The sequence below is a fragment of the Panthera uncia genome, chromosome E3, assembly GCF_023721935.1.
Source record: "Panthera uncia isolate 11264 chromosome E3, Puncia_PCG_1.0, whole genome shotgun sequence".
In the NCBI taxonomy this organism is placed as follows: Eukaryota; Metazoa; Chordata; class Mammalia; order Carnivora; family Felidae; genus Panthera; species Panthera uncia.
Genome location: NC_064815.1, coordinates 26981948 through 27004420, shown reverse-complemented (window position 1 = coordinate 27004420; position 22473 = coordinate 26981948). Strand labels below are relative to the sequence as shown.

Genomic DNA, 22473 nt, shown 5'->3' with positions numbered 1-22473 from the left:
GCAGAGAGAGAGGGAGACAAAGAACTGAAACAGGTTCTAGGTTCTGAGCTGTCATTTCAGAGCCCAACGCAGGGCTTGAACCCACGAACTGTGAGATCATGACTTGAGCCAAGGTCAGACACCTAACTGAGTGAGCCACCCAGGCACCCCTAAATATTTCATATTTTTGTAGCTATTGTAAGTGATAGTGTTTTCATTTGACTTCCATTTTTTGTCATTAGTATATAGGAAACAATTGATTTCTGTGTATTGCTCTTGATTCCTGTGAACTTGCTTAAGTCACTTATAGTTCTAGTGGGTTTTTTTGTTGATTCCATTGGATTGGCTACATAAAGCACCAAGTCATCTGTAAATAAAGAGTTTTTATTTCTTCCTTTTCAATCTGGATGCCTTTTGGCTCAATTCTTATACCCACAGAGTTTTAATTTATACAGGAGACTGAGTGATGACACAGAGAGGGTAATGACACTGAAAGGTTTTTATAACTGACATTTCTTGCAGAGAAGGAAAATGCCATGCCATAGAGGGCCACCTGGGGAAACACTAGAGGAGGCAGAAGCAAGACCAAGCAGAAGGCATAGATCACAGCCTTTATTATGTTTTCCCCTGGCAAGACAAGATAAGGAAGAGGAACCAGTTTAGGATTGGCTAGTTTGACTAATTTGAATGGGCCTTGGGTTACAAGTGTTATTTTTAGTTGTCTGGCACCGAGGACAGGGTTGACTCAGGGCAGAGGAAATACTGGATTGGTGTGTGAGAATTAGATAAAAGTAGTGTTTTAGAGTACGGGTCTCATGGGTTAGTTTGCATATGAAAGGCATGCTGGGAGGCTTTTCCCTAGATCTAAGAATAGGCTAGCCTTGGGAGGGGCCATCTCTTCCCAGTCAGCAAGGCCACAAGTGCCAGAGCATCAAGAATGCAATTAAAAAAAAAAAAAGTCAATACAATTGCCATGTGATGAATGACTGCCAAATACATAAATACAGATTCTCAGAAAACACAGAACAATTTTACCTCTTTGTCTTGCCTTATTGCATAAGCTAGAACCTCCACCACAATGAATGGAGGTAGTGAGAGCAGACATCTTTGCCTTACTCCTGATCTTGGGGGAAAAGCAGGAGCAGGGTGAGGTGCCATGGAGGGGAAGGGACTGGGACAGTGACAGATGTGGCCAATGAGGAAGGGAGAACAGAAACTTAGGAGAACTTGGAGGAAGATGTAAGCCGTATTCTCAAATTGTGGTCCACAGCTCATAGCCCTCACTCTGTCCCTGACCCCTCCCCCACTCCTGACCCCTCCCCCACAGCCACCCCCTGGGCTAAAAACCTGCATTTAGGCTCTGCCCATCAGGGAATCACAAAACACCAGGCCCTCCTCCTTCCAGAAGCCCCTCTGTGAGTAGAGCCACAGCTTAATGCTGATTACAGGGCCCTCTCATGCTACCAGGACAAGGGAGGGTGAACAAACACAAAGACCACACACCATCTGTGAGCAGAAATCATGCCTCCTAATTTTAAGTCTCATAGGGATCCCACTGGGGCCAGGGGCTTGAACATGGCATGGAATGTGCAGCTTGCATCTAGGGAGATCGTATATGGGAGAGGCAGGGCCTGAGGCACCTGGGCGACAGGTACTCTGCCAAAGTGACCCAGAGCCTGTTGAGTAAACATGCCACGCTGCCCAACAGAAGGGGCTGGGGCACCCCCTAGTGGGGTCCAGCCCCCTCCTTGGGTGACCTGGCAAAGAAGAGACTGTCCAGCCAGGTTCCACAGCCAGGGAGGTAAGGTGGGAATAAAATTCAGATGTCACCCCTCAGACAGGGCAGGCCACCCTCTAGAGGAACTCCCAAAAAGGCAGTCGGTCCTTTGTCCTCTCTTCTGTCCACCTTTCCAGCTGTCACCATTCACCCAAATGTCTTTCACAGCCCAGTGGACTCCATGACATTAAGGCTGCTTCCTGATGGTGCCTCAGTTTCCTGATGGTGAAAATAGAAAAACAACAAATCCACCACCCAATGTTGTAGGGCTGAAAATGAGGCAATGGATGTTTAGGGCCTGGCTCAGAGAAGGGGATTCCATGAAAATGCAGAACCTGTCTCCTGGGGCCTAGGAGGAAGTGCAAGAAATGCAGACACAGGGACAGGGCAGGGGCTGCCTGGAAGGCCCTGGGAGAAGCGTGGGGGAAAATTAGGACTGAGGAAGCAACTGAGAAAGGAAGCTGGTCTTCTTGCTTCGGCCTCCAGAAGATGGGGCCACTTCCTGTGATGAAATCATGTTCTCCAATCCCCACCATCTACTGAGTAAGCCAATGCCAACCTCATTCTGGGGAGGGAGGGAGCTGAGCCTCCTAAAACCAGCACAGAGAGTCACCAATGGTCTCAGCCCCAGTATCTCATCCCCACCCACCAGCAGTCACAGGCTGGCAGTGCCCTCGATTGGAGACGGTCCAGGGACCATCCGGAGGGTGACTCATTACTGCTCTGGGCCTTATTTCCCCCCTGCTCAAGGAAGGCTCCCAATTAGCCAGGGCTCTCACAGCTGTGGAGGGAATGACCTAAGGGGCATTATAAAAATACAGCCTCCTGGGGCTTACCCCCCAGAAGGGAGCCAAGGCCCAAGGTTGTGTGGTGCAACTTGGTGGGAGCATCCAGAAGGAGCAGAAGGCTCTGTGGACTCAGCGAGACTGGAGTTTGAGTCCTGGACCTGCCTCAAGGGTCACATGACCTGAGGCAGGGCTTCTCTGAGCCCTTGGTCTCCTCATCTGTGGAGTGGAGGACAGAGGGGCCTGCTGATCAAGTCTTGCCTCCTGTGGGTCGAGGCATGGGCTCAAGAAGGCCCACCCTCACCTCTTAACCCCAGGGATGGTGTGAGACTGCACAAAAGGAGCTGACCAGGGGAGGGAAGGAGCCTGATAGGCCTGGGTCCTAGGCAGGGGAGCCCCTGCTGGCAGGGAGAGCGGCCAGGTGCAAGTTGGGTGTCCTTGGTGCCTGGTGCTGGGGTGGAGGCCATCTGATCACCAGTGGGTCCCTCCTCCTTCCTCTGGGGAGGCGTTAGCTGGGCAGAGACTCATGGTTGCCTGTCCTCTGGCTGGAAGAGCCAAACTGGTCCTGCTGCAGCCTTTCACCTGGACGACAGAAAGAGGCCAGGAGATGCCGAGAGCCAGTGAGAAGGAGAGCTGGAGAGACAGAGACTGACTCCTGAGGAGAGGTGGCCAGGAGCTGAGATGGAAGAGGCGAGGCCACAGATGGCCAAGGTGTGGGGTGGCCATGTGAAGAAAGAACCATGAACCATGGCCATGTGAAGAAAGGCCATGAACTATGGCCCTCCATGTGAAGAAAGAAGTTGGGGGCCTTTCTCACGGCTCTCTGTGCACTGACCACAAGGGAGGCGCTTTTGCAATGTAGAAAAAGAAGAAACCAGATTGATAAAGGAAGTGCTGGGTACTCCGGGGGCCCGCGAGTTTGGGGAAGCTCACCCTCCCTTGCTCTTCCGAAGGAACCTGATCCACGCTTTCCACGTTCCTCTGGACTCCCCGAGGAGGCACCTCTGTAGGGCCTGCCCTCTGGCCTTGACAGAGCTACTTGGCTTCTCCTCTCCTGGGAGGAGAGTGAGGCAATGGGTCCGTCCCTGCTGCTGTCCCTGCTGCTGCTGCCGGCATCTCTGCAGGCTGGTGAGTGTCCAGGACACCCTGGCTCTGCCCTGAGGGCCAGGAGTCCCCAGGAAGGGCTGTGGCTGGGCAGCTGGAGAAGGGGTCTGCTGGGGTAGCCGGCCAGGCCTCCCAGCTCCAGCGGGCTGGTCCCATGGTGCCAGGTCCTCCCCAACCCTTCACCTTCCTCCCTACCCCAAGCCCGGCAAGGGGGACACCCAGGCCAGAGGGCCAGTCCTCCCATCTGTCACACTTGGTGTGCTCTGTGAGTGAGGGTGCCAGAAGGTCTGGGGTTATCGTCCTCATCTCTCCCAGTGGCTCAAAGTCTCCTCTCTCTCCTCCAGGCAGCTCAAAAGAATGCAATCCAAACACTGACTTTGGGATCAACCAACCAGCGTCTCTCTCAGCCCCCGAGGGTGGTTACACCTGCATCTCTTTCTCCTACTTCTACTGCTGGGAGTTAGCCAAGGATCCCAGACTGAGTATAGCTGTCAGACGGACAGACTTCCATGGAGAGGTCATCTACAACAGTACCCAGCGTTTTATCCATAAGGATTACAAGAACCGGATCTCCCTGGAATTGAGAGAGGGTCAGAACTCCGGCACCCTGTGTATACGGAACCTGCGGAAAGAAGATGAGAATAGGTACTTTTGCCGGGTCCAAGTGGAAACGCTAAGAGACAACAAACAGGTGTGGCAGTCCATCCCAGGGACCAAACTCACCATTACCAACGGTGAGTCCAGCTGCCCGGCAGCCACCACACCCACCCTGCAGGGTGCCCTCATCCCCCAGGCCTGGCCCAGGCCCCAATCTTCCTGCTTACCCCTTCTCTCAAACTCCTCTCCCCACCCCTTTCCCCTCCCCAGGCCTCTGCCAACTTTACTCTTTCTCCTGGATCTCCCCAAACCTGGGCTGCCTGGGCTTCCTTGCCCATCCCCCTCACTGCCCCCTCCGGAGCCAGTCCCCACCCCGCTCCCCCAGCCTCAGCATCTTCCAGGCTGCCCAGGAATCCTCCCTTCTTGCTTCAAGCTGGGCCTCCAGTCTTGCCTCCCTCCCCTCACCCCACGCTGTCCAGGTGGACTTGACTTCTTCAGGACGTGGTCTGCCTTCCCTTTGTCCTGTGTCCCTGTGAGTAGCCCCTGCCAGCCCCCAGTCTTGTGTCTCCCCACAGTCGCGGGCTCAACCCAGCCCACACAGCAGGTACCCAATTATGACCCAAGACCCCTGTCCCCTGGCCACGCCCCATTACCTCTTTTCCCAGTCCCCCCTGCGTCCTTCTCCTGCTCTGCTCCTCGGAACCTGGCCCACGATGCTCCCTGCCCCAGCCCCTTCCCTCCTTTCCTTTCCCACCCCCCTCTTCCCCTGCCTCCATCCTCTTTACCCTCCTTGCCCCCCCCCCACCTCTGGTCCCCACCTCTGCCTGCACCGTCCCCACTGTCCACTCCGATCTTGCTCCTCCATCCTGGCCTTTGAGACATGCCATCGACAGCAGAAATATGGCAGCTGCCACTTACCATGCACTGTGTCAGGTTGAACAACTAGGTGTACGTCACCCTGGTTAACAATCTTCCCCGCGACCCCACAGTAACAGTAGGCACTGCTCTTATCTTCCTGTTACAGATAGGGAAACTGAGGCTCAAAGAGCCTAAACGCCTGCCCAAAGCCACACGCATGGCGCAGGCAGGACTTGAACCCCGTTTAACCCCAGAGCCTCCACTCTTAACCTAGTAGCTGCTCAGCTTCACAGCTGACCTGATCCTATTGCTGTCTTCACCTATTTTAACCCAGGAACGGGATGTGTTACAGCAGCAGATCTTCCCATGTTACCCAGCAGGCCTTGGGAACCTTGGTTTGTCGGTCTCCAGAGCAGTTGGGGAGGGAGCCCTTCCCAGGAGCAGGCACTAGGGGATGCACTGTCTGTAGATATTATCCGTAGAAAATTCCTTAAAAACGAAAAATCCCAGGTCTGCTCTTTATAATCACTTGCACTGACAATTCTAACAACGTATCACTGCTCCTGAGTGGAAGGATACTCTCCGTGACCCCACCCTTGGTAAACCACTGTCCCATCTGGCCACCATGCTGGTTTCAGAGCAAATAGAAAGTGGCTCACAACCTGAATTTAGCAAGACAGCGTTGGATTTCTATTTCTGGCACCTCCTCCATATTCCCTTAAAAGGCCTTTTTTGAGAGGTTTTCGCTCTCCCCAGACCCCTCTTCCTCCTTCCCTGATCCTCCAACTTTCCTCATTTCTCACTTCAGTCACATTTACTATGAGTTTTTCATCAGTAAATTAATTTTTCAATTAATACAATTAATTGGATATCTATACTCATATTTTTAAAAAATACAGGAAAGTAATAAAAAGAAACATTTTTTTAATCCAAGTGAGGTGCCACCATGCAAAGACATCACCCTAAAGGAATATTTGCAGCAAATAGAACTGATAAGTTTGTGGCTAGTTTAACAATATTTTCTACATACAGATGTTTTTTCCTTTTGTAGGCAAATCTCATTGTATTCTCCTTTATAATTTTCTCTTTTATTTCTTAGCCAAAAAATCCTATATCCCCTAGGGGCTGAAAAGATTTTAATTTCTTCTGATTTTTTAAATTATTAATTTATTTTTAATTTTTTAAATGTTTATTTATTTTTAAGAGAGAGAGACACAGATGGAGGGAAAGGCAGAGAGAGAGGGAGGCACAGAATCCAAAGCAGGCTCCAGTCTCTGAGCTGTCAGCACACGGCCTGATGCTGGGCTTGAACTCTAGAACCTTGCAATCATGACCTGAACCAAAGTAGGATGCTTAACCAACTGAGCCACCCAGGTGCCCCTAATTTATTCTGATTTTTATATGACTTCACAATAAAACACATTAATATAGTGAGAATTTATTTTGATATATGGTATGAGGTGAAGAATTAAACTGATCTTCATACCAAGAAACGAATCAATTGTCCCAACCCCATTTATGGGATAATTTTTCTCTTCTCCATTGACTCCTAGGCCGGGCTTTTTGTAGAATAGCATCCTTTCTGGTCTGTCATCTCCATTTCACTGTTCTGTCTTTTCTTATATCACTACCACTCTGTTTTAGTGATTATAACTTGGTCATGTTTCAGTGGCTGACAAGACTATTTCCATCAGAACCACATTACTTCCTCAAAAACTTTATTATTGTTTTGGCCTGTTGTTTCACATAAATGTTGGAATAAGTTTGCCCGGTTCTGAGGAAAACACCTATTGGTAGCACTTACATTGGAATTGCATTAAATCTAGAAAGCAATTGATGAAAACAGAAGTCAGTGCAATATACAATCTTCCACCCAGAAATGGTTCCTGTTTTATAGCCCTCAATAACCTTGGGTGTGTTCTTCTAAAGACCATGTCAATATCTCACAAGAGATATTGCTTTCCTTTAAATCTTTTATTTTTATTATTAATATGCAACATTATTTCTGAATATTCATCTTTTTAAATTTTCACTATAAAATATTGCACAAATTCTGGCCAAGACGGTGGGTTATATGCATGTTTACATCCTCTCCCTACCAAACCCTACTAAAATGACAGCAAAGATAATTTTTTTTAAGTTCATTGATTTATTTTGAGAGAGAGAGCATGGGAGGGGCAGAAATGGACAGAGAAAATCCCAAGCATGCTGATAGCATGGAGCCCAACACAGGGCTCAATCTCACCAACTATGAAATCATGACCTCAACGAAAATCAAGAGTTGGATGCTTAACCGACTGAGCCACCCAGGTGCCCCCCAAAGAGAATTTTTTAAGACAAAAATCCACAGGGACAAAAAAATATGTGAGCTATGTGGTGAAAAACAATATTTGGGAAGCTGGAAAGACATAGACTAATGTATCTGCTTAGGAGACCAGGGGAGCTAAGCCATAATCTTAATCTTGGCATAATCTTGGCAGTGGGGAGCGCCAAAAGAAAGGCAATTCTTACACTGCAAAACCCCTCAACGGTTTAGGAAGAGCCACCCCAGAACCCCTGACAGTGGGAGTAAAAGGGGGTTGGAAAGGTGGAAGACTAGGTGATAATGTATTTAAGAAGCAGGGAGGGGCGGCTGGTTGGCTCAGTAGGTTAAGCAGCTGATTTCAGCTCAGGTCATGATTTCTCAGTTTGAGAGTTTGAGCTCCAGGTCAGGCTGCAAGTTCGAGCCCCAGGTCATGCTCTGCGCTGTCAGCAACCTGCTTCAGATTCTGTGTCTCCCTCTCTCTCTGCACCTCCCCACTCACACTCTGTCTCTTTCTCTCTCTCAAAAATAAATAAACATTTAAAAGTTTTAAAACAATAAAAAGAAGCAGGGAAACTTCTACACCCCCTCCCCACCCAGCAGAGACTGGAGATTTGCTTTCTAGAAAGAATGGACCAGAGGGACTCTGGGGGCAGTCCTAGGCATACCTGGGGGCAAGGGTTCAGTCTTTAAAACTGGAGACTTGGTGAACTGATGAGATCCTAAATGCCTTACCCCCTTAGATGCCTCCTAGGACTCAGGATAGCCCAGCTGGTATCCCCTACCCTACCATGGGCAAGAAATCAGGAGATTTTTCTCTAGGAAATCTATCTGATGGGCTCAGAAAGGATTCAGAAAGCCTAACATCCTACAGCCCACTAGCTAACAAGCACTTTCTCCCAGACCACATACACAGCTACCAATCAGCATGGCAACCAAGCATGGCAACACACTGGCAACCAAGGCAGCAAGATGGGGTCTTGGCCTCGCATGGAATCCCCCAGTCCTGATGATTGACCATTTGTCTCTGCTGTGCCTGGAATGCCTGAGGCTAGAGATGCCATTTAAAAATATGATTACATTCAGGGGTGCCTGGGTAGCTCATTCAGTTAAGCGTCCAACTTCAGTTCAGGTCATAATCTTGCTGTCCGTGAGTTCAAGTCCTGCGTCAGGCTCTGTGCTGACAGCTCAGAGCCTGGAGCCTGCTTCGGATTCTGTGTCTCCCTCTCTCTCTCTCTCTCTCTCTCTCTGCCCCTCCCCCACTCATGCTCTCTGTCTCTCAAAAATGAATAAATGTTAAAAACGATTTTTTTAAAAATATGATTGCATTCAACACTTAAGGAATCCTTCCCCCATGAAATACACAGCAAAACCAATGCAGTGGGGAGGGGGGGAGGGGGTTCCTGGAAAAAATCAAAATAATGGAGGAAGAATGAAACTCAGATAACTACCGTCCTCAGAAAGTTAAGAGAGCGCAAGCCTGTATAACAGAGGGAGCTTTCCAAACAAACAAGGAGCTCTTGAGAATTTAAGATATAACGGCAAATATAGAAAACTCGGTTAAAGAGTTGCAAGAAGAACTTGACGGAAATCTCGCAGAAGGTAGACAAAGAGTCACAGATTTGGGAACTGGTGGGTTGGATAGCGGCCCCCACAAAGACGTGTTCATATCCCAGTCCCCAAAACTAATGATTATTACCTTCCATGGTAAGGGATACGATTTAGCTAAGACTTCTGAGGTGAAGAAACCTGGGATTAGCTGGATGGGCCCTACATGCAAACAGGAGCCTCCTTCTAAGAGGGAGGTAGAGGGAACCTATCACAGAAGGCAATATGATCACAGAGCAGAGACTCAGTGGTGTAGCCTCGAGAAACTGGAGAAGTAGGCAACAGACTCTCCCCCAGAGCCTCCTGAGGTTTTGCGGCCCGTGACACCTTGCTCACTGACCTGTGGCCTCCAGAACTGTGAGAAACTAAACTTCTATTGTTTTAAGTCACCCAGTTTGTGGTCATTTCTTCCATTTGCCATAGTAAAGTCATACTGTTATGCCCAGAATTCATGATCCCCAAAGACCACCAGGGAGCCGAGTCTGATGCAAAAGCAAAAGAGCCTTTATTCGAGCTAGCTCGAGCTCAATCCCCTACCTGCACTGACGCAGCAGTGAGATACCGGGGAGAGAGAGCGAGTTTCAAAAGGACAAAGGTTTTATTGGGGCCTAGGGGCTGTTGGTGAGGTAATGGCTATGGCCTCAGCCGATTGGCTGGGGAAGGGTCCAAGTCCTGTTAGGCGGGGGGGGGGGGGGGGGGGGGGGGGGGGGGGGGTACGGAAGGGGAGGAGGTGTGGTCAAGGTGAAGGACACAGAACAAGATGGAGTCGGCTGGCTAGGCCCGCCCTTTCAATACAGAAACTATAAGATAAGAAAAACTGAGGATTGGCCCAAGAGCTCCAGCCTCTGAATAACAGGAGTTCCAGACACAGAGAAGAGATAAGGCCATTGAAAGAAAATATCCTAGATAACTCTAGAAATGTTCCAGAACAAAGAAGCCCAGAAAAATGGTTACAAATAAAAAGACCTACTTCAGGACACTACAACATGAAATTTCAAAACGTCAGGGATAAAAAGAAAATCCAACAAATTTCCAAGGAGGAAAGAAACAGGCTGCAGGAGATTCAAGAATCACAATGGCTTTGGCGGTCTCCATAGTAACAGAGGAAGCTGGAAAACAATGGTTGAATGACTTGAAATTCTAAGAGAAAATTATCTCATGCATTCATTCAACAAATATTGACTGAATACCTACTATATGTCGAGTGCTAATCTGGACACTGGGGAAACAGCAGCAAAAAAAAAAAAAAGAGCAAATCATGTGTACAACAATGCTCTTTGTACATAAGTGTGGATGAGCAAGAAGACTCAAGGGAAAGCCAACAAATTAATTCTGCACGTACACTGGTGGTGAAAAGAGAAAAGGAGGGAACTGGAGCAGAATCTGAGGGATAAAGGTTGCTAAGGGTGCTACTCTATTCAGACGGAACATCAAAGGCTCTGGGAACATTAGTCAGAGTCCTGGCAGGAAGCAGCCACTCAAACAGGATGACTGGGGAGAGTTTAGAGTAGGGCACAGGATGGGGAAACCAGTCAGGGATGGGAGACCCCTAAGACCATCCCCAGGACTGAGGAACAGAGTAGGAAGAAGGGGGACCCAGTGATGAGCTGTAGCCTCTGGGGAGATAGAGTCAACATATCTGGGATGGTTAGTTTTGAGTGAGCTTACAGGATGCTCAGAGATCTGATAAGACATTCTTTCTGGATAGTCTGTAATGGTATTTCCAGAAGAGTCTAGCAGTGGGTGGGCATCATCCAAACCCTTGAGAGAACTAAAGGAACAAAAAAGTAGAGGATGGGCAGGGATCTCCACTTCTCCTGCTCTCAGACTTTGGAGCTCTTGGTTCTTGGGACTTTGGAATCTCACTGGTCCCCCTGGTTCTCAGACCCACAGGTCTGGGCCTAGAACTACATCACTAGCTTTCCTGGGCCTTTTGTTTAGAGATAGCAAACTCTGGCTTCTCAGCTATCATAATCACATGAACCAACACCTCAAAACTCCACATCTGTTTCTATATCCCATTGGTTCTGTGTCTCTGAAAACCCTAATATAAGACCTGTCGGACAGGGGACCAAGGGCTATGCCATGATCTGCCCTCTTCTCTCCTTCCATCTCTGGATGGTGACTCTGACTGGCTACTGACTAGGAACCAGCTGGTGAGAGAGCCCATGGATTGAGTCCACCAAGACCAGCCTCCAAAGGCACAAAGCAAGTGGAGAGGAGCTGGGGAGTGGATCTAAGAGAAGCCAGCATAAAAATCCAGCCTAGGCACAAATCTGTAGGAAGTCAGGGAGAGGTCTGGAGAAGAATGTTCCAGTCAAGAGGGATCAGCAAGGGCAGAGGCCATGAGGTGGGACAAGTGTGTGGCTGAATCAGATAAAGAGGCTGATGGTGGCAGCAGGTGAGATCAGAACAGGCAGTGGGGGGGCCAGTCCAGTGTGGCTTTGAAAGCCAAGAAAAGAACTTTTACTCAGTGTAATGAGTCTAGTGAGGGTTTCCTGCTGTGCTGATGTGCATTGTACAAGTGTCCCTCCAGATGTTGTATAGAGAATAAGACTGTAAAGATGAGCAAGGTCACAAGCAGGGACACCAGTGAGAGGTGATGTGCCTGAAGGGTGACAACAAGGGCAGGTGAGATGCTGGTTATATTTTGAAGACTGAGCAGACAGGATTTGCAGATGATAGGATATGGGGGGTAAGAAAGAGAGAAGAAGCAAGGGTGACTCTGAGGCTTTTGGCCTGAGCTTCTTACAGGATGGCATTGCCATTTACTGAGAGGGGGACATGCGGTAGGAACAGGTTTGGGAGGAAATCAAGAGTTCTGTAATTTGAGACATTACAAGATAAACAGAGGTGTAAGTAGGCAGTGAGATACAGGATTCAGGAGAGCCAGGGAAGAGATGACTGGATATGTAAATTTGGGTGGGATCAGTTTGTCGCTGATAGTTGATGCCATGGGACTGGATAAATTATCTGGGAAGTGCGTGTAGATAGAGAGCGGGTCCTAGGACTGAACTGAGAAGGGCCCATGACTGTTATAGGTTGGGAAAAGGAGGAATCAACAAGCAGCTGCTAGAGAGGCAGGAAAAGAGCCACAAGAGAATGGTGTCCCAAAAGCCAAGTGAAGACCCCATCTCATGAAAAGGACATCGAATGCTGGACTGTCCAGTAAAAAGAAGAAAACAGGGGTGTGAGAGTTCTAAATCCTCGATTTCAATGGTAGGAAGTAAATCAACAATACTTCCAACCATTCAAGTAACAACAGTGTATGCTTGTGATTTAGAAATACAAGGTTAATGCCAAAAGAAACAGCTAAAAGGTTTTAGCACTAAAAGGTGCTAAAACAGTTGACTCTGTAGAGTGGGAAGGGAGTGAGAGGCTTATGCAGGGGCTGCTGTCTTTATATACTATGGAATGTGTGGACTTTTTAACTTACGTGCCTATGTAACTTTGATAAACATTAAATTGTGAAAATAGTAAAGGTACTGGTAATACTTATGCTGCCTTTTTAAAAATGTTCAAACAATACAGAAGGGAGTCGAATGAAAAGTCTATTCCTCCCTCTGCACTTTATCTCTCCAGCCACTACTTCTTTCTGCGGAAATGTCCTCTCTCACAGATATAGATACAGATATAGATACATAACACAAATAGAATCAAACCACATTACTATTCTGCTCTACAACTTATTTTTATTCCCCTATCTTTCCAGTTCAGTACATGTACAGTTACGCTTTTTTTTTTTTTTTTTAAAGGCTGCAGGGAGGTGCAAGAGTGGCTCAGTCAGTGAAGTGTCTGGCTCTTGATTTCGGCTCAGGTCATGATCTCATGGTTTGATTCCTGGGTTCAGGCCCCACATTGGGGTCGCTGCTATCAGGTCAGAGCCCGCTTCAGATACTCTGTCCCCTTCTCCCTGCACTCCCTGCTTGCATTCTCACCCAAAAATGAACAAACACACACACACACACACACACACACACACACACACAAAGGCCACAGAGTGTCTCCATGCCATAATGTATCACAATGTATCTACTTACTCAGTGTCCTATTTAAAGATGTTTAGTGGGAATGCAAGCTGGTGCAGCCACTCTGGAAAACAGTATGGAGGTTCCTCAAAAAACTAAAAATAGAACTACCCTAGACCCAGCAATTGCACTACTAGGCATTTATCCACAGGATACAGGTGTGTTATTTTGAAGGGACACATGCACCCCGATGTTTATAGCAGCACTATCAACAATAGCCAAAGTATGGAAAGAGCCCAAATGTCCATCTATGGATGAATGGATAAAGAAAATGTGGTCTATATATACAATGGAGTATTACTTGTCAATCAAAAAGAATGAAATCTTGCCATTTGCAACTACGTGGGTGGAACTGGAGGGCATTATGCTAAGTGAAATTAGTCAGAGAAAGACAAAAATCATATGACTTCACTCATATGAGGACTTTAAGAGACAAAACAGATGAACATAAGGGAAGGGAAATAAAAATAATATAAAAACAGGGAGGGGGACAAAACAGAAGAGACTCATAAATATGGAGAACAAACTGAGGGGTACCGGAGGCGTTGTGGGAGGGGGGATGGGCTAAATGGGTAAGGGGCACTAAGGAATCTACTCCTGAAATCGTTGCACTATATGCTAACTAGTTTGGATATAAATTTTTAAAAATAAAAAATAAAACAAGTAAAAAAATAAATAAAGATGTTTAGCTTGTTGGGGCATCCCAAAGCTGCAAGGAACACCCCTAAATACAGGCCTTTGAACACTTGCCCAGCATTTCCACAGGATAAATTTCTAGCATTGAAAGCACTGGGTCAAAGGGCACACCTGGGTATGTTACACTTTACAAATGCACTCCCAAAGGTTGTACCCACCTATCCTTCCACTGCTCAATTACTGGGTATTTTCCTCCACTCAGATCGGTAAAAAACCCAGCCTTTTGTTGTTTTAACCTGCATTAAAAAATATAGATAGATAGATAAATTAGCATCAGGGTTATGTTATCATTTTATGAAATGAATTAGAATTGCCTCTTTCCCATATTTCCCTGTGTTCTAGAATCCATCTGGGAATTATTTGTTCTTTAAATTTTCACAAGAATTTACCCATAGGGGCAGCTGGGTGGCTCAGTTGGTTAAGCATCTGACTTCAGCTCAGGTCATGATCTCACGGTTCGAGAGTTCAAACCCCACATCAGGCTCTGTGCTGACAGCTGGGAGCCTGGAGCCTGCTTCGGATCTGTGCCTCCCTCTCTCTCTGCCCTTCCCCTGCTCACAGTCCTGTCTGTCTGTCTGTCTCTCTCAAAAATAAACATTAAAAAAAATTAAAAAAAAAAAGAATTTACCCATAAAGCCTCCTGAGCTTGGAATCTTTATGATAGGTAGTTTTTAATAGGGCTCTCATTTCCTTTTTTTTTTTTTTTTTTTAAGTTTATTTACTTTGTTTAGTAATCTTTACCCCCAGTGTGGAGCTCAAACTCATGACCTAGAGACCAAGAGTCGCCTGCTCTTCTGATTGAGCCAGGCCAGTGCCCCAAGAGTCCTCACTTCTTTGTTTACCTATCAGTGAAAGTGTCTTACTTCTTAACTCCATTTTCAGAAATTTTTGTTTGTTTCAGAAAATCATCCAATTCAGAGTTTTTTTTAAGTTTATCAACCTATAATGAGCATACACTCACAAATGATTTCAACAAACTCTTGTTAGGTTTGCAAGAGTCTTGTCTGTTTTATTTCTTTCTTGTTTTTTGTTGTTTGTTTTTCCCCTAAATAACCACTCCCTGCACTTATTATTCTCTCTGTTGTCCTGTTTCCTAATAAATTTATTCCTACGTAGGTTTCATTAATTTTTTCCTCTGAGTTTTCTTAGGGCTGGCTTCTTTCTGGTTTTGGTACTTTTTCTAAGGAATTGACTATTCCATTCATGTTTTTAATTTCTTCTTGGAGTTCCTCCCCACCCTTAATATTCCCCAAACTAGGGAATGAGATGTAACAGTTTCATCCAAATACCTCAAGCCTCCAGAGGAGAATCTGCTAAATTCTCGTGTCTTCTCAGCTGCCCAGGCGACCACCAAGGGCACCACCACCGCAGCCACCATCACAGCTGACCTCAATGTCGTAGAGAACAATGGGAGCTCAGCATCTTCACCCCTGAGTGTGGGAGCTGCAGTCGGGGTGGCACTGGCTGGTGTTGTGCTCATAATAGCAGTTTTGGGACTGATTGTCTTCCTCAGGTGGAAGAGAAGCAAAGGTAAGTGGTTCTGGGCTACGCCTCCGACTTGTCCCCAAGTTTCCCGACTGAATGTTTCCCAGAACCCACCAGTATCAGAATGACCCCAGGTCATCCTGCATTTAAAAATGCAGATCCCTGCTGGCCTTGAGGTCTGGGCTTGGGAATCTGCATTTTTAAAGATCTCAACAAGTGGTGTCTATGTGTGATCCAGTTTGAGAACCATTGCTCCAGACCAGTCCCGCCCCACAAATCTGATCATTTTCTAGTTTTTGTCTCTTGACTTAATCATTTATCATCAATCTTCATCTTTTGGTTTTTTTTTAATTTTTTTTTTAACGTTTATTTATTTTTGAGACAGAGAGAGACAGAGCATGAACGGGGGAGGGGCAGAGAGAGAGGGAGACACAGAATCGGAAGCAGGCTCCAGGCTCTGAGCCATCAGCCCAGAGCCCGACACGGGGCTCGAACCCATGGACCGCAAGATCGTGACCTGAGCCAAGTCGGACGCTCAACGGACTGAGCCACCCAGGCGCCCCTAATCTTCATCTTTTGATTCACGGGGAGGGGAGGGTCAGCTCTTGGAAGAGTAAGGAGAGAGCAGAAGGGAAAGGAAGTTGGCTCAGCTCAGCAAGCATTGGTTGAGGGCTTATCTTGCAGGGTCTGGCTTATAATTGGAGATACAAGTGTAAATAAAGTGTGGGTCCTGCTTTCAAGGAACTCAGTGGCAGAGGGAGAGGAAAGGAGGTGACTGCCTCATTTGAAAAGAGCTGTGGTAGTCTAGGACAGAGGAGGGGAATCATGGAGAACTTCCCATAGGAAGTGACACTAAGAAAGTCTCAAAGAGTATAAGAGAATTAGCCAGGCAAGTGGTGAGGGTGGTGAAGATGTCACTGTCCCTGCAGGTACGGGAAAGCAGTGGGAGAACTCTAAGCAGCTCCATGCAGTGGAGGAGGCTAGAGATGGGAGAAGAACCTTGTAAATCACACCCAAGAGCCTCTGCTCCTAGAAGCAACATGAAGCAGTTCTCCATCCAGATACATCCGGGATGGAGGCGCCAGAGGTGGGCCAGGCCAATCTAAGGCAGTAACAGTGTAGGTGGAGGGATAGAGCCAGACTCTGGAAGAGTTCAAGAGAGAAAATCAGTAGGATTTGGTGATCAGGCTGGTGCAGGGGCAAGGGAGTGGGAAGAACTTGGATGAAACCACCAAGCAAATTAGAGAATACAAGAGGTCAAAGACCATGTTTGGGGGTGGAGGGTGGGGGGGGGTGGGGAATACTGATTCTTTAGCTTGGGACATGTTAGACATACCTGTGTGGCATCTGAGCCTAGAGGTTCATCAGAAATTTGGATGTATGCATTTATAGCTAACAGAGAGGACAGGGCTAGAGACATTAATTATTTACACCCCAACACCCTCCAATACTAATTTGAAATTCCTCTAGAGAAAGATTTCAGTGAGAGGAGATTAGCCCTATCAGATATTAAAGCACAGAGGTGAGCAGCATAGAATCTAGACTGCCTGCACTCAAATCCTGGCTGGGGAAACTCTGGTGCAGTGGTTGTATTACTCTGTGCCTCAACTTACTCATCGGTAAAATGAGAATAATAATAGTACTCACCCTGGGGGTTGTCACGACAATTAAATGTAATTCATTGAGAACAGATTCTGGCACAGAATAAGGACTATGTGAGCACTAGCACCTGTAATTATTAAGCTGCAATAATTAAAATGATTCGATGCTGTCATATTCATACACAGATAAACCAATGTATTAAAAGAGAAAAGCCCAAATATAGGCAGGACAAAACAGGTCAAAATATATTCAGGAATTTAGTAGGTTAAAATCTGGCATTTCTAATCAATGGGGAAAGATGAATAATTCAATACATGGTGATGGAACAATTGAACAGCCATCTGAGAAAATAATATTATCTCATAATTTGCACCAAAATAAATTCCATGGAGATCAATCAAAGAGTTAAATGTGGGGGGAAGAATCCTAGCACCAGAAGAAAGCATGTGAGACTATTTTATAACCATGGAGTGTTGATGATCTCCCTATATATGACATAAACATAAAAGCCATGAATAAAAACATTGATAAACTCAAAGGTATAGGAATTGTTTTTAATTCTGCAGAGGAAAAATCACAGTGGTTGTCTCTAGAGTCAGGATGAGGGTTAGAGATGAAGAAAAATGTGACATAGTCATTGAGGAAATGGAAGACAGTATTTAAGAATTCAACTCAGATGAGAAGCCATAAACTGTGTAAAAGCATCGCCGCATGTTTTTCCTCATGCAGGTTAGAACCCTCTGGGACTTGTTCATTAGGAGTTATGTTCACCTGCTGGCACCAGAGACCAAAAGTAACAGGGCTTAACTAAGACTGAGTTTATTGTTTTCCCTCATATAAAAGGATGAGGAAGCAGATAGCAGAGGCCATTGTCCTTAGGCACTCAGACTTCTATTTTCCTGCTCACTGTCCTGGCCACTGGCTTTTATCCTGAAGGTTGCCTCATGATCCAAGATGGCTGCTCAGACTCCAGCCATTATTTTTGAACCCAGACAGGAAACAGGAGGAAGGAAGGAAAAAAAGACTATGCCACAGCTGTCTGTCCTCCTTTTAAAGAGGCTTCCTGAAAATCTTACCTCCAACTTCCCTTTGAATCTTACTGGCGAGGATGTACTCCTGTGTCCCACATCTATCAGTAGGGCAGCATACTGCCACCCCAAATAAAATCAAGGTTCTGTAACTAAGTAAGAAGAAATGAATGGTGGGGCACCTGGTTGGCTCAGTCACTACAGCATGTGACTCTTGATCTCGGGGTTGTGAGTTTGAGCCCCACGTTGGGTATAGAGATTACTTAAAAATAAAATCTTTTTTAAAAAGTAAGAAATGAATGGATATCAGGTAAGCAAATAGCATTCTCTGCCATCAGCCACATCCAGAATTAGAGCTGTGTCAGCTAAGTGTGGCATAAGGATAGGGGAACACAGGCAGTCAAGGAGCTAGTGAAAGGGTAGGAGTAGAGAGTAGAGGATCATCAAGGAGCTTGGACAGCCCAAAAGAAAGTGGATTATCAGAGGGTCAAAACACAGATATACCAAACAGGCTGATAGTAAAAGAGAGCTGGAAGGAAAGAAAGTTGTAGTATAAAAATGATGCTGGCATTTAATATTTCAGAGTTCTCAATCCCAGGGATAAAAAGGAGTCCAGGGTATGGCTGAGTGGAGTGGAGGTCACTAGAGTTGGGGGGGACATAGGAGTCCCATGTGTTCAGAGGGCTGTCCCTGTCGATGATGGGACCTCCCAGGATAGTGTTGGGTGGTGGAGGGGATGTCTGTGAACCAGGGGCTGATCCTTGGGAAATGCTGTAGACAGACTCAGAAGGACAGGAGGGGAGATGGTGGCAGGGTGTCAGCAGAGGTTTCAGTGGCAGAGGGTGGAGAGAAACTGGCTGCAGCGCAGACACAGATTCCAGCCATGAGGTTCAGGAGAGGGGAGAGAAACATGGAAAGCCAGTGTATCAGGGCATGAGAGAGCTGTGAGTCTATGATAAGGGCCAAAGGAGGGGGAGGAGGAGGTGGGTGGGCCAGGGCTCAGCAGTGGAAGGAGCAGGTGGAGGGATGGGTGAGGAATTCAAGGAAGGGGAAAGGAAGCAAAGGGAAAGGGTGAGAGAGAGAGAGAGAGAGAGAGAGAGAGAGCGAGAGCGAGCAGGCAAGAGCGATTCTCTTGATTTAGTGTTGAGGACAACCACGGAACAGGGTTGGGCAGCCTCAGAGTGCCAGCAGGTGCCACTCAAGAGTCCCAGGTGGGTCCAACAGAGTTGTTCCGCTGCCCTGACCTCTCTAGGGGTGGTCTCAGAGCACACAGAGCAGGAAGGCAGGGAGGAGAGATGCCTTCTGTGGATGGCACCCTGACATGCTGCTGTTCCCCTACAGGTCTGCAGACTAAAACCAGAACCGTAGCCAGGTGAGTGCTTGTCCTGTTTGGGAAACAGGAAGGTCCTTATGGGGACAGCAGCTCTCCTCCTCACCTTCCAGTGGACACCTCTTTTCTCAGAGCCACTTCCCTCCTTAGCTTTTAGCCTCACCTCTCTCTCCTCCACCACCAGGCCTTTTCCCTCTTTCCTTCCCTCCAGAGCTCTCTTCTTCATCCTCCCCTTTCCTCCAGCCCATCTTCCCTATTCCATTCTTTCTTTCTCCCAGCCCCTTCCCTCCCCTCTCTCCCTTCCCACCTGGGCACCGGCCAGAAGACCATCACCACACTTCTGATGGCTCTTCCAACAAAGCCGCTTCTCCGGGATGATCTATCTTCAAGGGAATCTCAGGACCTCTACTGGCTACACGGCAAACTGCCTCTCAATCTTCTCCCAGGCCTCCTGAGAGCCTCAAACCTTGGCTCACCTGAGTGTCAGGGGGTTGCAGAGCTCCCACAGAGGTTTGAACCCACTTCTGCCCAGCCTCTAATGCACTTCCCGCCCTCTCCTTCGCACACAGGGAATCGGTCCAAAACACTGAGGAGAAGTATGAGAACATCGGGATTACAGGTAAATTCTTACTGTGACACTCCCCTCTCTCCACCTTGGTCCGCCCTTCCTCACACACCCCCTGCCCACACACCTGCCTCAGCATTCTCCTCTTTCCCTGTCCCACCCATCCCTCTGGCCTGACCCTGGTCTTGACCTAGCAGATGATCTCACTCCCCAAGGCCCCCCGCACATCTCTCTGCCCTGGCTGACATGCCACCTGACCCCAGCACACCTTGAATTTTTCTAGGACAAAAAACAGAGCCCAAGCTGGACCCCAAGGTAAGCAGCCCAGACTAGAGCCTAAAGGAATTAAAAAGAAGTTTGGAGAAGGTGGGGTAGATGGAATAGAGGAAATGTGGTGTTGGTGGGGCACTCAGTTACGGGGTTACCGCTCTAAGTTGGGGACAGCTCCCCTTCCACTCAAGCCCTTCTTCTTCATTCTCACCAGGGTGAAGCCCAGGATGACGGTGGCATCCTCTATGCCTCCCTCACCCTCTCCAGCTCCTCGTCACCGGCAGCCCCTCCCTGCACCCCTCCCAAGGAGAGCCCGCAGGAGACCCTGTATTCTATCGTAAAGGCCCAGTGAGCAGGACTGAATGGGGACTCCCTGAGACTAAGCTGCACAGAAGGTCACAGCTTCTAGTAATAACCCTGGCCAGACACAGACAAAAGCCAGTGGGTGTGGAAGGCCACCAAGGACCAGAGAGAAACAGAGCCATCTGCTTCCATTCCCTCTTCAACGTCCCAGCCCTTGCCCACAAAAATAAAAGTACTAGTAGGATTTGCCTGAAGGCACCTAAAGAGAAACTGATGGCATCTTCTGTCTTTTCCTTCTCGCCAAAAATGAGCTGTAAAAGTAGCTCACACCCGAGATCCCTCCTCCAGTGCTGGTGTTCAGTGACTGCCTTCAGGCCAGGTGGGGGACCCCAAACACTGGCAGCCAGCCCAGAGCCCAGACTCTGCCCCCTTATCTAATCATTCTACTTCTGCTACCATAACATTTACCGCGTTAAGTGCATCACTCATGTAAGCATCACCAACAACCTTATACAGTCCTGGATGCACTCACCGGAGGCATGAAGAGAAGACCCAGAATGGTTAGTGCTTTTCTCAAGGCCACACACCTAGTAAGTGGCTGAGCCAGGTCTGAACCCAGACCTGCCCTTCTCGACGGCCTCCTCCCAGGACTTGGGTCTCACTGCCTTCCCAGATCCCTGTACTGTGCCGGCCTCCCACCAGAAACAGGGACATGCCACAGGGACCGGGGTGGGGGGGTGGGGGGGGCGGGGAGAGAAGCCAAGGGAAGCATGTGGTTAGAGACGAATGGAACCACTTAAGCCGGTAACCTGTTTTATTAACACATAAACTGCAGAGCCGTGACTTTAGCCAATTGACCTGTAGCTGAGGAACAAACCCCACACTTAGTAGCTTCTCAGGGACCCTCTGAGGGGCTCTCTCTGCTGCTCCTGTGGAAGCGGGTGAGGCAGGAGCACACAGCTATTCCTCAAAGAAGGTCGTGGTGAACTCCCCAGGGTCATCTCCACACTGTGGCTCCTCCAGCTGCTCCGGCTCTTCTCCAACATCTTCCAGGAGTTGCTCCAGGTCCAGGTCACTGGAGGTTTCATCGTCATGGAGGACGCTTCCAGCCTCCTGAGGACACTTTGAGCCTTCTTTCCCCACCATGGGACAAGCCCCAAGATGAGCTGGTGGGGTCGGGCCCTTTGGCTCCATCCTAGCTTCTTTGTCCTCAGGGAAGTTGGTTTCTGCAGCTTTGCTTTGGGGAGCTTTAAATTTTTTCTTAGGGCCTGGATGAAAAAGTGATAAAACTGAGAGCCCTATTAGGCCATCTGTCCTGGCTTTTTACAAGTCAAACCCCTACATTCCTATTTACAAAAATATCTCTAGGAAATATGATCTTTCTCAATAGAAATAAAATGGGCTTTGAAGTCAGAAAGACCTGGATTCTAGCCATATGCTAGTCATATGCCTGTCATGGGTCTTCAGCAAATTATAAACCCTTTGGGCCTCAATCCCCTTATCTCTAAAATGGCAAATGTCCAGTCACAGAGATATTGAAAGATTCAAGGGAGCCAGCAAATGTCTATCTAGCCAGCCCACAGCAATACTCGATAAATGTCTGTTCCCCCCTCCTCACCATTCTCCTGTGCTTGGATCAAATCAAACCAATAACCATTATGTTTCTACAGTGTGTACTGCACTCTACCATCTGAGATGCTTAATTCTTGTTCTTTTTAAAAGTAACAAAAAGCTATAAAGTTAAGAAACGATCCAGGGAAGGGAGACACAGACTTGAACCGCATTTCCCATAGTTTTTCCCAGGACTTCAGCCTTACCTGGCTGGTCAGGCTCTGAATTCCTGTGTCCTTCTTTCCTTCCCATTATGCGTACAGGCGTTGCAGATTCATTTCCCAGAGATCTCTTTGTTGTCTTCCTTTGCAGGATCCCATCTCGTCCATCTGTTATGCCTGTATCACCCCCACCAACAACCATGAAGGACATTTGTTTATTTCTCTCTAAATGACAGCTCAGCAAGGGTCCATAGACTTCCCACAGTTAGTCTGTGCCCCACATCCTCTGCTCATTCTCAATCTAGTGAGTTTTTTTTTGGTTCCTTCCTTTTCCCCAAATATTTCTCTCTCTCTCTCTCTCTCTCTCTCTCTCTCTCTCTCTCT

The 22473-nt window shown here is 47.6% G+C and overlaps 2 protein-coding genes across 6 annotated transcripts in view; one reads left to right on the top strand and one right to left on the bottom strand.

Annotated features, from left to right (window-relative positions):
• The first annotated feature begins 2497 nt into the window (after positions 1 to 2497).
• Positions 2498 to 20587, top strand: LOC125928247 (paired immunoglobulin-like type 2 receptor alpha). Of its 2 annotated transcripts, XM_049638866.1 has the most exons (7): positions 2515 to 3669; positions 3990 to 4379; positions 15070 to 15264; positions 19191 to 19221; positions 19749 to 19798; positions 20028 to 20059; positions 20229 to 20587. In XM_049638866.1, exons 1-7 carry the CDS (start codon positions 3615 to 3617, stop codon positions 20364 to 20366), a joined length of 891 nt encoding a protein of 296 aa, XP_049494823.1. In that variant the 5' UTR covers positions 2515 to 3614; the 3' UTR covers positions 20367 to 20587. The 2 variants fall into 2 exon arrangements, with proteins under 2 accessions (XP_049494824.1, XP_049494823.1); XM_049638867.1 differs by lacking the exon at positions 20028 to 20059 and having other exon boundaries at positions 2498 to 3669; positions 20229 to 20318.
• Positions 20588 to 21113: 526 nt separating this feature from the next.
• ZCWPW1 (zinc finger CW-type and PWWP domain containing 1) overlaps positions 21114 to 22473 on the bottom strand; it is a 32481-nt gene continuing 31121 nt past the window's right edge. For all 4 annotated transcript variants that reach the window (XM_049638864.1, XM_049638865.1, XM_049638863.1 and 1 more), the window contains exons 17-18: positions 22135 to 22266; positions 21114 to 21585 (exon numbers count right to left, since the gene is read on the bottom strand). In XM_049638864.1, the coding sequence (XP_049494821.1) occupies positions 21278 to 21585; positions 22135 to 22266 (440 nt within the window). In that variant the 3' untranslated portion in view covers positions 21114 to 21277. The remainder of the gene's footprint in view (positions 21586 to 22134; positions 22267 to 22473) is intronic.

What these genes read in the sequence shown, in the direction of transcription:
- LOC125928247 (XM_049638866.1), top strand. Translation starts at nt 3,615, where the DNA reads ATGGGTCCGTCCCTGCTGCTGTCCCTGCTGCTGCTGCCGGCATCTCTG. An exon ending in AAAACCAGAACCGTAGCCAG is followed by an intron (nt 19,222 to 19,748) that starts GTGAGTGCTTGT and finishes CTTCGCACACAG; the next exon opens with GGAATCGGTCCAAAACACTG. An exon ending in TGAGAACATCGGGATTACAG is followed by an intron (nt 19,799 to 20,027) that starts GTAAATTCTTAC and finishes GAATTTTTCTAG; the next exon opens with GACAAAAAACAGAGCCCAAG.